This window comes from Anoplopoma fimbria, chromosome 14 (genome assembly GCF_027596085.1).
Source record: "Anoplopoma fimbria isolate UVic2021 breed Golden Eagle Sablefish chromosome 14, Afim_UVic_2022, whole genome shotgun sequence".
NCBI classification, from domain to species: Eukaryota; Metazoa; Chordata; class Actinopteri; order Perciformes; family Anoplopomatidae; genus Anoplopoma; species Anoplopoma fimbria.
The window spans coordinates 12374523-12387785 of NC_072462.1; the positions used below are offsets into that span (position 1 = coordinate 12374523).

The following is a 13263-nucleotide window of genomic DNA, read 5'->3' on the forward strand; positions in this document are numbered from 1 at the left end:
AGTTGACCCCACAACAGACGTGAGCATTTAAATAATTGACACATAGGGATGCATTCTTGGTTCATTGTGATTTGTTGGCATCTTCAAGTGTAAAATGAGGTTAAATAAAACTCACCCTATTCATTCAGATACATTATAATGTCAGGTCAGGTCTGAACACTGCCAGTCAGCACCACGTGCACTGTGTTATTACTGTATATACTTTATCTTTTACTCCCTCCAGGCACATGGTCTTGACTCGGTTCCCCACGCTTACCGGCCTGGTTAGCGCTCCTCCTGTGCTGCACCCTTGCTTCAGCCTGGCCACCTCTGCTTCTTGTGATGCCTTCACAGAGCAGCAGACTAGCTTCATGGAGCCAGGTCCCTGCAGCACACAGGCCCGAAGCAGCCTGGGTAAGAACAAGCGCAGAGAAAAGCTGTCGGACATCAATACAAAAAAAACTAATTCTAATTTACAATTAGTGACCAATGACATACTGTGTTAAAGAGAAAAGCTCTGCTAATCGTTGCAGTCCTGCAGGTTAGTTCATTTAAAAAAAATACTTTTCTCCATTCTGGCTTCAAATTCAAACTCTTCTACTATCATTTGTAAATTAAGTTATTGTAAAAAATAGTTGGTATTATCATTACCAAGTGGGATCTGACTGTCTCTTGCATGGGCTTATATGTTCACCATTTGTCTCCAAACAGCATGCATTTTGCTCTGCTTTTGTAAGATATTTATACAATAAAATGCATGCGTGACACAGTGTGTGCCCTCACATGCTTGAATGGCACCATATTTTTTCACCATCAGTTATGTTGGCTTATTTTTGGTAATTGTTATAGTCAGTGAACTCATGAAGCAGAACATAAACTGAGGGGGATAAAAAATAAAACAAAATCTGAAATACATTTATTATTCACTACAGTCTTCACGTACAGTATAAACTTTATACAATTTAGCTTTGTTTTTGTTTTTGTTTTCAGTTTTTTGTGTACATTTCCTTTTCTCCTCAATCACCAGAACGGACACAAATGTTTGTCACCAGTCGGTTGCTAGAAATGGGATTCTCTATGAGACATATCTACTGGGCCATGGAGGCAGCAGGTACTGCTTTGTGGACTGTCTGATATCACTAAAAACATTTTTCATATGCTTTCTATTTTAAACATCTGTCTTTCACTCTGTGCCGCAGCCTTTTTGTAGTAGTTAGAATTCAGAGAAAAAAAAAAATGCATTGTGTTTCTTAGATAGACTCTTAAATTATTAGTTTAAGGGATAACATGATGCTGTTACTCATGGAGCAATTCAGTTTAGGCTTTTAGATTAGACCTATTTCTCATGGGAAAACTTAATATATCGGCTTCTAAGATTATGATTTCACCACATGGTAAAGGTGAATAAACTCAAAATATATATATATATATATATATAAATATATATATCTCAATCAATCAACATTATACATAATAATAATGTTTTCTGCATCACAAACCCTCCACATTATTAAAATTGTAGACCTTCCCTCACTTTTTCATAATTTCACATATTTCACACTAACCCTTGTCACACACTCTGTATCATCAGAGCAGATGTGCCGGTCTGACCTCAGACAGCACACAGAGGCGTGATCATCTGGCGGTGATGTCAAACACGAATTAGAAATGCAGCACTCCATGATCCATCTTTTTTTTTTTTGAACTCTGACAGTTCACCTTCCCTGTGGTCCCTCCCAGATGTAGCAGGTGACTTGGACTCTCAAACCATTGAGGTGTTGGCCAGCTGGATGCTCGAGCACCCCCTGACGGAGGAGCACCAGGCAGCTGAGTCAGCTAGACTGGAGGGTGCTCCCGAGACCCCGTCACCAGATGGGCCAGAGACGGTACAATGTCCTGAGCGCCCCACCAGCCAAGCCAATGAAAGGTCAGGGATTTGACTAACATACTGACATTTTTAATTGTATTTCTTTTACACTGGCATTATGATATTATCACTGTAATAAATACAATGAGTTTAAAGATGGGCTGTATGTTATTTTGCTTATAGTCTGTTGCCTGGGCTTGACTGGATAGAGAGGGAGAACTTCTTGGATGTCCACCTCACTAGGAACAGGCCTCCTCCAGCACGGCGGCGACGCTCAGGCCCGACTCAGAGGACGTCTTTCAGAAGAGCAGGTCAGAGTCACAGCTTTGTTCCAGAAATAATTTGTGCACATGTGCTAAAAAGCAGATATTGTAAAAACAGAAAGACAAAAGAACAACAACACAAATGATAACATGCTGGATTTGAGCTCACATTACCTGATTGAACTTTTCTGATCAACCTGTGCTGTGGCTACAATAAAAAACATTACTATATATTTTCCTCTTCATTTTCATTCGAAGCAAACACCATCTTTTCAGACCTGCCATCACCCAACCCCCTCCCGCAGCTGTACCAACAGCACACATCAGTCAGTGATTGGCCAGAGCAGGTGGAGTTTCATCCCTACTCTGCTGAGGAGTCGGAGTTGGGCTACATGGATGACCCATACCATGAAGAGACCTATGAGGATCTGCTCACCCCTTCATTCTTCAGCTTGGAGAGAGACACACTCCAGATAGTGGAGGTGACACACACACACACACACACACACACACACACAGGATTTTTTTAATTACTTTGAATTTTAAATATTCACCGTGTTCTTGTGGGCCATTTTGTTTCATGGTTTGTTTGATACTTTCAGGCTGGAGAAGAACACAGTCAGATGGTGAAGTGTGAGCTGTGCAACACCCTTACGCTGCAATTTAACAATCACATAAAGCGGCGTCACCCAGGTTGCGGTCAGAGTGCTGCACGTAAGGGTTACGACAGCACCGGAGCCTACGTGGACGTCTGGTTCAAAGGGGAGTGCGGCTCCAACTTCCCCTTCTATCTCCTCTGCAGCTCCTGCAGGGAAAAGTATCTGGCTGCAAACCAGAGCGATCCAAGTTCTAAATATGAAAGGTATAGCACACAATACAGGAAATGATGGATGCATGCAACTAATAGTGATGCCTCTAGGCTGTTTCTTGTTCTCATGCTTTTATAGACTCAGTTGGTTGAAGTAGATTGGTTATATAGCATGTTATTTGTCTTCCTTTTGCTTCAGGATTAAAGGCCTGACATCTGATTTGATTGGCCAAATGGAAAGCACGTCTGATGGTAGGGAAGGTCACTTTCACTCAAAAATAAAAGTTGTACAACACTTTTAATTTTTAAAAAGAATTTTCAATAAATTGTATTATATGAATGATACTTGTGTTTGCTCAGATGATTGGGAAATGAGCCACCAAGACGAATGTGACGCAGACAAGCTGACAGGACTGGAGGACTTTGGGCTTCTGCTGAGACCACTAGGGCTGACTGAAAAGAAGCTGGTGCCGGACCCCATCGCCTTCACTGAGCCAGATCCCCTCGGGGCTCAGGTTTACAGCTCTGCTGACCCGACAAGAGCGGCTGCTTCCAAAGGTATTATTTTTTGGTATAGAAAGACCAAAGTCCTGTCATTTGCTAAATGCATTCTTGTCACTTTGAGTTCAAAAGTGTCTGGAAATATTTAATTCAGAAAAGTGTTTATATTTAAAACTGATTGATATTGATAACCCAATAAAAATGATGTGCTTTGACATATGATGTATGATATTAATGATATCTATGGTGCAGTAATGAATAGGGAAAAAAAGAAAAAAAAAACTGTTCTATGCAAGCCTTTTCATTATGGGCCAGACATGCAGTATCCTGTTTAAAGGGCAGAGCAGGGCCTGTTTCAAGGACAATAGACTGGCATTGCGTCATCTTGCACCAATTGCCGAGGCCGTGCCCCCTTTTAGGGGAAGGATGGAGCTGTCACATAAGGAGAGAAACAGGAAAAAGCTGAAAAGATGTTGTGTAGTGAGTTGTGAGGCGCAAAAAAAATGTGAATATGAGCTGTCAGACTAGTTAATCGCTTGATGATGCTGGTGACAGTTACTGCTGATGTTTAGTTAGCTTGAGTGGGAGGCTGTTGCAGTAATATCTTACAGTATAGCAGCATCAGACTGACTAGATCAAACTGTTGGCTTTTATCAGGTTGTATAGAATGTATGTGTATATGTGCAAATACGCAATATCTGTGTTGGGTCATTGATCCACTTGATAAGGGAAAGGGGCATTCCAGCAGACCGTTTAACCTTAATTCATTAATCTATTATTATCTTTAGGATCCTTATTTTTAAGATAAATACATATTTGTGTTGAAACTATATGTCACATTGATACTGAGGGATAAATGTAAAGAATGGAATGAGTAATGCGGTGAAAAATTGTTTTCTTCAACGTAAAGATCTTGATGTGAACAAAATACACACCTATGCATCAGTCGACAATGCCTCTGCATCATTTTTCTGCAAGTCTTCCATTAGTCTAGGACAGTGTGACACCAAGCCAACCACAATTAAAATAAAGTTATCCACACACCTCTAAATATGAAATTGCTGGCCATATGACTGTAGCTAACTGTCCTCTTGTTCATGTTGCAGTGAATGTTACTGTAACTTTATCTCTGCTGAAAGATTTAGCCCACTTGTTGTAACACCCACCCACAATCCCTCTGTGCTTGCTGGCAGCAGAAGAATCCAACCACAGTCAAACTCACTGCAGCATAGTGACTCATCACTCATTCATCATAACTGGGCATCTGAAACACGCAGCAGAGTACTCCCAGTTGTCTCATCTGATCCATTATTTTGACTCTTTTGCATGCCCACACGAGATGGTGTTTGTCCAACGATTTACCATAGTAGCATGCCTTTTGATATGTGTTTTTTTTCCTCACCAGGGAATGCACTTGTTGAGCAGAAAACCTCTCTGAGCCTTGGACAGCAGGCAGTGTCACTGAGGGACTCTCATGATAGACTAAAGGCTTTAAGAAGAGTCACCTCCACGGCCCAGATCCTGTTAGCATACAGCATGGTGATGAGAGCTCTGTCTCAGACTGCTTCCAGGTACATTTGACCAGAATATATAGCCTTTAAAATATTATTTTTTTTAACAATTCAATGTGGTTTCAAGATTATTTAACCTTCCTCTCCAGTGCATCGGTGAGCAGCCACTCTAACGGACTGGAGTCCCTGGGTTTGGCTGACATCCGTATCCTGGTCCGTTTGATGACTCTAGCAGCAGGGGGCCGGGCTCACACCTGTGTGGACCAACAGTCAGGTGTGAAGGGGCTAGCCTCAGAGCGCAACAACTCCAGCTGCCTCAGCTTTCTTACCTCAGCCATCGGAAGTGTGGTGTCCCACAGCCCTACTGCTTACAGACAGCTGGTGGAGATATGCACTCAGGTCAGTTTTCTTCAGTTAATCCACTAATTATAAATACAGTATCATGCTAATTGGAATGGGAGATATGAACTCAAATTTACATCACATTAACTGATTCACAATAGCACTTGTGTTACATGTGTCTTCGATAACAGTAAATTATTATTTATTTTAATAAATCTGTAAAATACACTTCCTTTTTGGTGCTGGCTCACTCTAATATAATTGTATGAGTTATTTACAGTGTTCAGTTTGATTATGTGGACGTCTGGTCTGAACGAATTTTGGTAGAAAATCTGCTCAAATATCATTGGTTGTTGTAGCTTTTCTCAGTTTGAAAGATTTACTATTTCAGTAATTAATAACTGTGGTTTATTTTTCAGCCCTACTTAATATAATTGATCAAATTAAAACCCATTTAAACATGTAATTATCCTGGCTTTAAAGGATTATTTAATTGAGAACAAATGTGACTGAAAGCAAATGAATGGAGGTTCTAAAATATATATTTTTAATTACTGCCTGAACTGTAGGACCTGATGGCAGCAGCTACGGGGGTGAACATCGGGGCCATCAGTGACCCGCAGCAGAGAAGTTGTCTAAACTCCAGTCAAACAGCTGCAGCCGAGCAACAGAAGGACTACAACGAGCAGACGCCTCCTACGTTCCTGGTCACACAAAACCTGGTGTCCCTGCTCACCGAAAAGGGAGTTAACTGCTACGGCCTAGATAAGATAGAACACGAGGCTAATGGTGAGAGGAGGCAGATGTGTTGTTATGTGTGATTATTTATTACAGTGAAATCTAGTGATTTTGGTATTCATCGTGTCTCTCCTCTGCATATGTGACCCAGACACAGGAAGCCAAGGGGTGTCTTCTGCGTCCTTGCCTCCCTCCCCTTTACCCCACCTGAGTGCCAGAGTGGGCCCTCTGGAGCTGGCTAATGCATTGGCAGCATGTGTCCTGTCTGCCAGGCTGACCAGTAAACACCGCCAATGGGCAGCGCAGCAGCTGGTGCAGGCTTTGGCCGCCACAGGCAGGGATGGTCCTAATCGGCCCCAAACTTACAGTGACCTGGCTGGCGACTTACGCAAAAGTCCTCTTAAGAGGCTGGAAGGACATTACAACAAGGTGAGGGACTCGCAATGTGATCTGCATTATAACTTCTTCTTTTTAAAACAGGATATGTGTTGTTTTTGTTCACACTTTTTTGCTGTTATCTTATTGACCAAATAGTGTTTCCTTTATTCTCACAACAAGATCTGGATAGTTTTTCTCTCCTTTTTCTTTCTTAAAAAAATGGCCATCCATTATCCATGTTAACAAATTGTATGTTTATTTCTACTTATCACCAACATTTTAGTGGTACCCTTTTAAAAACAGTGTTAGAAAACAGTCAAGTCTCCTTAGGAGAACATGGACACTGGTACATTTCAGTAATAGTGGGAAACGGCAATATATTTCACAACCTATCATGAGAAGTGGAATTAAAAGAAGCTTTCCATTATTTCTGTTCTGCTCAGGTGACTAGCTGTTCCTGGAACAGTGACCAGAATTTGCTGGCTACCTGCTCTCAGGACAAGGTGGTGCAACTGTGGAGCATCAGTCAGAACACTGTGGAGCTACACACCACCTTCTCCTGCATTACCAGGTTTGTCTGATTGTTTCTGTTGTGTTTTGTACAGTGAGGGTTTTACAGTGGCATGCTAATTTTAAAAGAATATCCATTCATATTTATACCAGTGAATTTTAGGTCACTTTCAAATGAAATGGACTGACATTCATGTGTTGGGTGATTGAACTTGATATGATTGTTGATTGTTTGACTATAATTCATGCTGTGCTTAAGCTTGTAATAACAGTTTAAAGACATGTTAGCTTTGATCTTTATAGATCATCAGACCTTTGGTTATAACAGAAAAATGCCACATTAGTGCCTAACTGTCAAAACATACATTTTATCCAAAGGATATGTCTGAGAATATAACAAACCAAGACATTTCTGAGAAGAGGTTGCAATTCTATCAAAGAACTTGGATTACGTATAGTTGTAAACTTTTCCTTCCTCTGACTCTCCCTCTCTCCAGTAAGTTGGACAGATCGAGCAGTGAGAGGGCCGGTAGATGTCATCTCATGTCTCCTGTATACTGGAGTACAGGGGGGAACTTCCTGGCTGCCCCAGATAACAAACATATCACCATCATGAACATCAGGGGTGAGTCTGACTTTTGTCTCTTTACTATGTCAGCGTATCCCTAACTTCATCAGTACTTTTAAAGCAGGACCCTGCTCTATCCCACTTTTTCAGTTGTAACTTGAAATGTTGCTGCTACAAAGAGTTGTAATATGACCAATAATTAGCACAGTGCTTTCTACAATTAAAATTTTTGTGTTACTTCAGGATCTCATTGTCATGTGGAGGCTCAGGTGTCTCGGGTCACAGCCCTCTGCTGGGCTCAAACCTTCAGCTTGTCGGTTCTTGACCAGCCACCCGCCTGTCAGAACCGACCTGCTGAGAGTCTGCTGGTGGCCCGGCTGGACGGCTCTCTCTGCTGGCTGCAGGTCACAATGCAGCAGATAGACCTGCATGTAACCAGCACCGAACTCACCCGCTGCCACAGGAAAGAGGGTGAGGAGACATCTACACACACACACACACACACACACACACACACACACACACACACACACACACACACACACACACTGGTATCGTTTAAAACTATAGCTTCTTACTATTGAAACCACTGTCATGTCTATACAGTAAATATAAAGCTTTAGCTAGCAGATGATAAATTAAGCTAACCATACAGTCTGGAAGCAACGGTAAAAAAAATCCACCTACCAGCAGGTCTAAAGTTCACATTAACACATGATATTTAGTTTGTTTAATATGTACACAAACAGAAATGTAGAAGCCTCGAGTTACAGGTTCACAGTGAGTAAAGTGCTGGAACATTTCTTGACTTAACACAGTGACTTCCTGGAGTTTTTTTTTTTAGGTTTGTACAGCTAGCTGTTTCCCTCTACTTTCACTCTTTTTTTCAGTTTGCTAAGCTAACTGCCTGCTTGCTGAAATTTAATATTAGACAGACAAGTTTTTGGTATCAATTTTTTAGCATCTAAGTCTCGGCAAGAACAAGTTTATTTCTCAAAATGTCAAACTATTCATTAAAGAGATTGATCTTCTCCTCCCATCTCTCCTAGCTCCCCAGTGTGTCGCCTGGCACAGTGAGGACAAGCCTTTTGCGGTGGGCTACCCCAACGGAATGATCCTTTTGTCCACAACTGAGACCTATGAGAACGAGCAGCCTGTAGTGCTGACTGTCTTTCAGGTTTGTCTGCAAAATGCACTCCAGAGTACAAAAACAGCCCACAAATAATTATATTTACATGTTGACATATGGGACATAAAACATTTACATAATTTCCCACTATAGTCTTACTCTCCCTCCCTTCACTCTACAGGACAGTGTGTGTTCTCTAAAATGGGACCCAACAGGACACCTGCTGCTCTGTTTGGGGAGGTCAGAGGTCGTGAAGATACTGGGGCGCTCTGGGGGAAACTGGGTGACCCTCCACTCGCTCATTCACTCCAGCACCGTTAACATCGCCGAATGGTGCCCACTGGCTGGCAGAGCACCCGATCCCAGGCTCATGGTGGCTGCGTGAGTCTACAGAACTAATTTCTTCTTTCTTTCTCTGTTGAATGTTTTGCTTCTTTCCTAAAATTCTTAACAACACTACAGTACAAAAAACGAGAAGGAATTAGTGGAAATCTGTTTGTAATTGGATATATGAATAACCTTGAAATGAATGTTGGTATATTTTTTGTAAATTCTCATTTGATTATTTCCATGTTTCTCTAGAGGTTGTCAGAATGGCTCTGTGCATGTCTGGACACTGCCACAGGGCGGCACTTTTGTATCTTTGCCCAACATACTGAACAGCTCCCAACGCCAAGACAAAAGCGCTGATGCCAAGGTCAGTTTGGATTAAAGGTTGGAGCTCCTTTGTGCAGCTCTGGTTCTACAAATATCCTTCAATTGTAGTATGATAAAAGCTTATCAGGATTTTATGTGCCAGTTAGATTTTGACTGGTGGTGTTTGCCTTTGATTTAAGATAATATAATCATCCAGTTCTGCTTCTCTTACAGCAGGACATTGCAAAGAGTGTGTTTGTGCTTCATGGCCACATCACGGCAGTGAAGTCCCTTTCATTTTGCTCCAGTGGACTGGCTCTGGTCTCTGGAGGGATAGGGGGACTGCTCAACATCTGGTCCTTACAGGTCAGAAAACAACATTCACTGTTTGCTTGAAACTGAAGTCAGTGCAAAGATTACTTTTTTTAACAATGAACATTGCCAGACAGCTAAACCATGATCTGTCTGGAAGTCTTATTTCAGAGTTTTAATCCTCCTGCATCTCTGTACATCTTGCAGGATGGTTCAGTCTTGCAGACTGTTACAGGTTTGGGTTCGGTCGTCAGTACCACCTGGATACCAAATATGGGTGTAGCTGCCTGCTTTGGGAGGTCAAAGGTAATTTGGATCACTCATAACTTTAATTTCTAAAGCTTGTTTCACGTTTTTATTCTCATTCAAGCAGTCTCCTGGCTTTACCTTCATATTTAGCATACAGACAATCTTTCCATCACAGTGCTTTTCTTCATACTGTTCTATGCTAATGTTAACTTTAATATAATTTATCAGTTTATTACTATAAAAGGAGATGTAAAAACATTTTTCAGATGCAAAATTTTCTCTTGCCTGTGTCACATTACAGTTCTGTTCTGTCATTGTTTCTCTTCCAGGATGTTTTGCTGATCTGCTGCACCCCTGACTGGATCAGTCAAAATCACGTGCTAGCTTCCTGTCGTATGGTCCTCAGAAGCCAGAACATCCTGGGTCTAAATCGAGCACCTTGTTTGGCCGTGTTTCTGGAGAGGCTGCCCTTGTTGTTGCAGGAGCAGTACAGCTATGAGCGGGTCAGTACTGCACCAACGCTTTAAAGTTGTTTTTTTGTGTTGTTCTGTGTGCTTCAACCGAAAAGTGATTTTGAATTCCCTCTCTTAATGCAGACCCACGTGGCGGCCGGAGACCAGCTAGTCCACAGTGCCTTCCTGCAGAGCCTCTCCTCCCTGAGTGTCGGCTTGTCCTTGGAGAAACACCTGTGCCGTTACCCACGCCCTCCACACCACACGAGTCCCGATGCCCACTCCTGCCCGCCGGAGTGGAGCTGGCTCGCCACTTACGCCACTACTGTCCGCAGCGCTGAGGCTATTGCCAGCGGCACTGCCTTCCCAGAATCCTTCAATATTTCCGAGTTTCAGGAGGTGGATGTCACTGAATTCAGCAAGGCGCTAGTGAGTCACAATCGTCTTTGAGCTATTGTTTGTTTAGGAAATGGGTTGGATATGTTTCATGAATCTGAATTGACTGCAATATATACAAGTTTCCAAATGTAGGTATCTATTGAGAGACTTCTCTGTTTAATAGGACAATAGTAAGTGGAGCTTCAGGATGGATGAACAGCTGATGTCATGGGCCACCACCAGACCAGAGGTAACAGTTTAGCCATCTTGAAACAATGCACAGCATGTGCAATAAAGTCTTTAAATGATATGTCTCTCTGTCTCTCTCATCTATCTGCACATTAAGATAGTATTTTATTTAAGCTGGAAATGTTTTATATATATAGTAATATATTTTCATTTCTTTTTCACCTGCTGTGTTTCTTAGGACTGGCAACTAGGGGGGAAGAGTGAGGTGTACTTGTGGGGGAACGGACGTTACGGACAGTTGGCAGGAATGGGAACCAACCTCACGATTCCTACTCTTGCACCCTCTCTGTTACAGACACAACAGGTAGCAACTTTCTTTTACACAGGAAACAGACTTTTCCCATGATTTCACCTGTTTTCAAATTTTTTTATTTCTTCTTTGTTGGTGTTGTCATTCAGGTTGTGTGTGGACAGAACTGTTCCTTCCTGGTCCAGTCCAACGGGACAGTGTTGGCTGTAGGAGAAGGACAGTATGGCCGACTGGGTCAGGGAAATTCGGACGATGTCTATGTCCCCACTATCATCTCTGCTTTTCAAGGTACAGTATTCATCCAGGTGATGAATTTTTATTCTTTCCTCAAACAATGTCTTTACCAAAAAACAGGAAGGTAAAAAAGAACAGTATTGCAACATATTGCAGTATTCAATTTAATCTAGTAGCTTTTTTTAGAAGTTGAGTTCTACTGACTCTCTGATCTGTGTGCAGGGTATGTGGTGACTCAGCTGGTGACGTCCTGTGGATCTGATGGACACTCAATGGCCCTGACTGAGACTGGGGAGGTGTTCAGTTGGGGGGATGGAGACTTTGGAAAACTGGGCCACGGCAACAGTGAAAGGCAGAGGAGACCTAAACAGATAGAGGCCTTACAAGGAGAAGAGGTCATTCAGGTAGAGATAAACCTGCTTTGAACTCTGATGTGATAGGAAAATAGTTCTAAAAGAACTAAAGTTTAAGTGTTAGACACAGACAAATCCATTTATCTCTCTGTTTTCTGAAATGTTTATATGACTTTTCTTCCTCTTCACAGCTTGCTTGTGGTTTCCGGCACTCGGCTGTGGTAACAGCAGATGGGAAACTGTTCACTTTCGGCAGTGGGGAATCTGGTCGTCTTGGTCAAAGGTCAACATCCAACAAGATGCTTCCCGAAAGGGTGGCTGCCCTAGAGGGGTATCACGTGGGACAGGTGAGAAATGGACTGTGTTTGTTTTAACTCAGATGATGACACAGTTTCCGCAGTGAAAAAGGAAACTATAACACAACAACTTAATCAACTCTCTCAGGTGTCATGTGGTCTCAACCACACACTCGTGCTCTCCCTCGATGGAATGGTGGTGTGGGCGTTTGGAGATGGGGATTATGGCAAATTGGGAACTGGTTCCTCTACAGCGAAATACTACCCTCAGGTAAGTTAATGCTGACAAAGGCTCAAATTCAGGAATCCTCAGAAGACAAAACACAGGTTATTTATGTTGAAATGCACCCATCTTAATTTAGTGCTTTTATTTAGTATAGATAAAATATGAATTTTGGCTGTTCATAATTTCAGAAAGTGGAACAACTTTGCAACAGAGGGATAAAGAAGGTCAGCTGCGGAACTCAGTTCTCTGTGGCGTTGGCCTGTTATGGACATGTTTACACATTTGGACAAGGTACGTTTTACTGTGAAAGTGGATCGTGATATTGTGTTGTTGTACTGTGTCTTCATTTAGCTTTTGAGACACCTACAGTGTTTCTTGTATGTCATAACTATGCTGCATTCTTTTAAGTGTAAATTAATTGATCTGAAATTCTTAAATCTAATTTGTATTTACATCTCAAAAGTCTAAATTAGTTTGTACTTATTGTATTACTGTCATTCACAGTGTCTTTTGTTTTTGATGCTACAACTTAGTCACTGAAGCCTGAACTTTTCAACTCTGACACATTTGGTATTTAAGTAATTAATTGTTCTCATTGGCAAGAGAGTGTAAATGCGTGACAGGGAGGGAACAAAATCCTTCTAAATTAATTACTTACTTAGCACAATAAAAGCTGCATGCGGAGATTAATATACAATTATCTCGGTTTATTCTTTGTGCACGCTTGTATATGCTGATGTGTTACTTGGCTTCCTTCTGTCACTTAGAGCGTCTGATTGGCCTGCCGGACTCGATGCTGAGGAATAAGTCCCGCCCCCAGCTGGTGCCGTCTCTGGAGGGGCTGTTCATAGAAGACATCGCTGTGGGCTGTGAACATGTGCTCGCCCTGTCCTCCACTGGAGACGTCTATGCCTGGGGCTGCAACAGTGAGGGACAGGTAAACAACATCCTCTAGAATAAAATCAGACACTTCCACAATCTCAAGTGTGCTTTCATTGCACATCAGAAGCACAATTGTTGACTTTTATGTGGGT

General features: G+C 42.0%; 1 protein-coding gene across 1 annotated transcript in view; it reads left to right on the plus strand.

Annotated features, from left to right (window-relative positions):
- LOC129102062 (probable E3 ubiquitin-protein ligase HERC1) overlaps positions 1 to 13263 on the plus strand; it is a 40377-nt gene that overhangs the window by 23910 nt on the left and 3204 nt on the right. The window contains exons 42-71 of the mRNA XM_054612004.1: positions 224 to 393; positions 1007 to 1090; positions 1720 to 1906; positions 2030 to 2157; positions 2368 to 2591; positions 2712 to 2971; positions 3117 to 3169; positions 3278 to 3475; positions 4824 to 4989; positions 5079 to 5328; positions 5841 to 6060; positions 6161 to 6438; positions 6831 to 6958; positions 7395 to 7522; positions 7709 to 7936; positions 8515 to 8642; positions 8776 to 8975; positions 9177 to 9291; positions 9465 to 9596; positions 9750 to 9848; positions 10121 to 10294; positions 10388 to 10672; positions 10806 to 10871; positions 11049 to 11174; positions 11270 to 11408; positions 11577 to 11758; positions 11899 to 12054; positions 12152 to 12274; positions 12418 to 12520; positions 12997 to 13166. Coding sequence (XP_054467979.1) covers positions 224 to 393; positions 1007 to 1090; positions 1720 to 1906; positions 2030 to 2157; positions 2368 to 2591; positions 2712 to 2971; positions 3117 to 3169; positions 3278 to 3475; positions 4824 to 4989; positions 5079 to 5328; positions 5841 to 6060; positions 6161 to 6438; positions 6831 to 6958; positions 7395 to 7522; positions 7709 to 7936; positions 8515 to 8642; positions 8776 to 8975; positions 9177 to 9291; positions 9465 to 9596; positions 9750 to 9848; positions 10121 to 10294; positions 10388 to 10672; positions 10806 to 10871; positions 11049 to 11174; positions 11270 to 11408; positions 11577 to 11758; positions 11899 to 12054; positions 12152 to 12274; positions 12418 to 12520; positions 12997 to 13166 — 4900 coding nt within the window. The remainder of the gene's footprint in view (positions 1 to 223; positions 394 to 1006; positions 1091 to 1719; positions 1907 to 2029; positions 2158 to 2367; positions 2592 to 2711; positions 2972 to 3116; positions 3170 to 3277; positions 3476 to 4823; positions 4990 to 5078; positions 5329 to 5840; positions 6061 to 6160; positions 6439 to 6830; positions 6959 to 7394; positions 7523 to 7708; positions 7937 to 8514; positions 8643 to 8775; positions 8976 to 9176; positions 9292 to 9464; positions 9597 to 9749; positions 9849 to 10120; positions 10295 to 10387; positions 10673 to 10805; positions 10872 to 11048; positions 11175 to 11269; positions 11409 to 11576; positions 11759 to 11898; positions 12055 to 12151; positions 12275 to 12417; positions 12521 to 12996; positions 13167 to 13263) is intronic.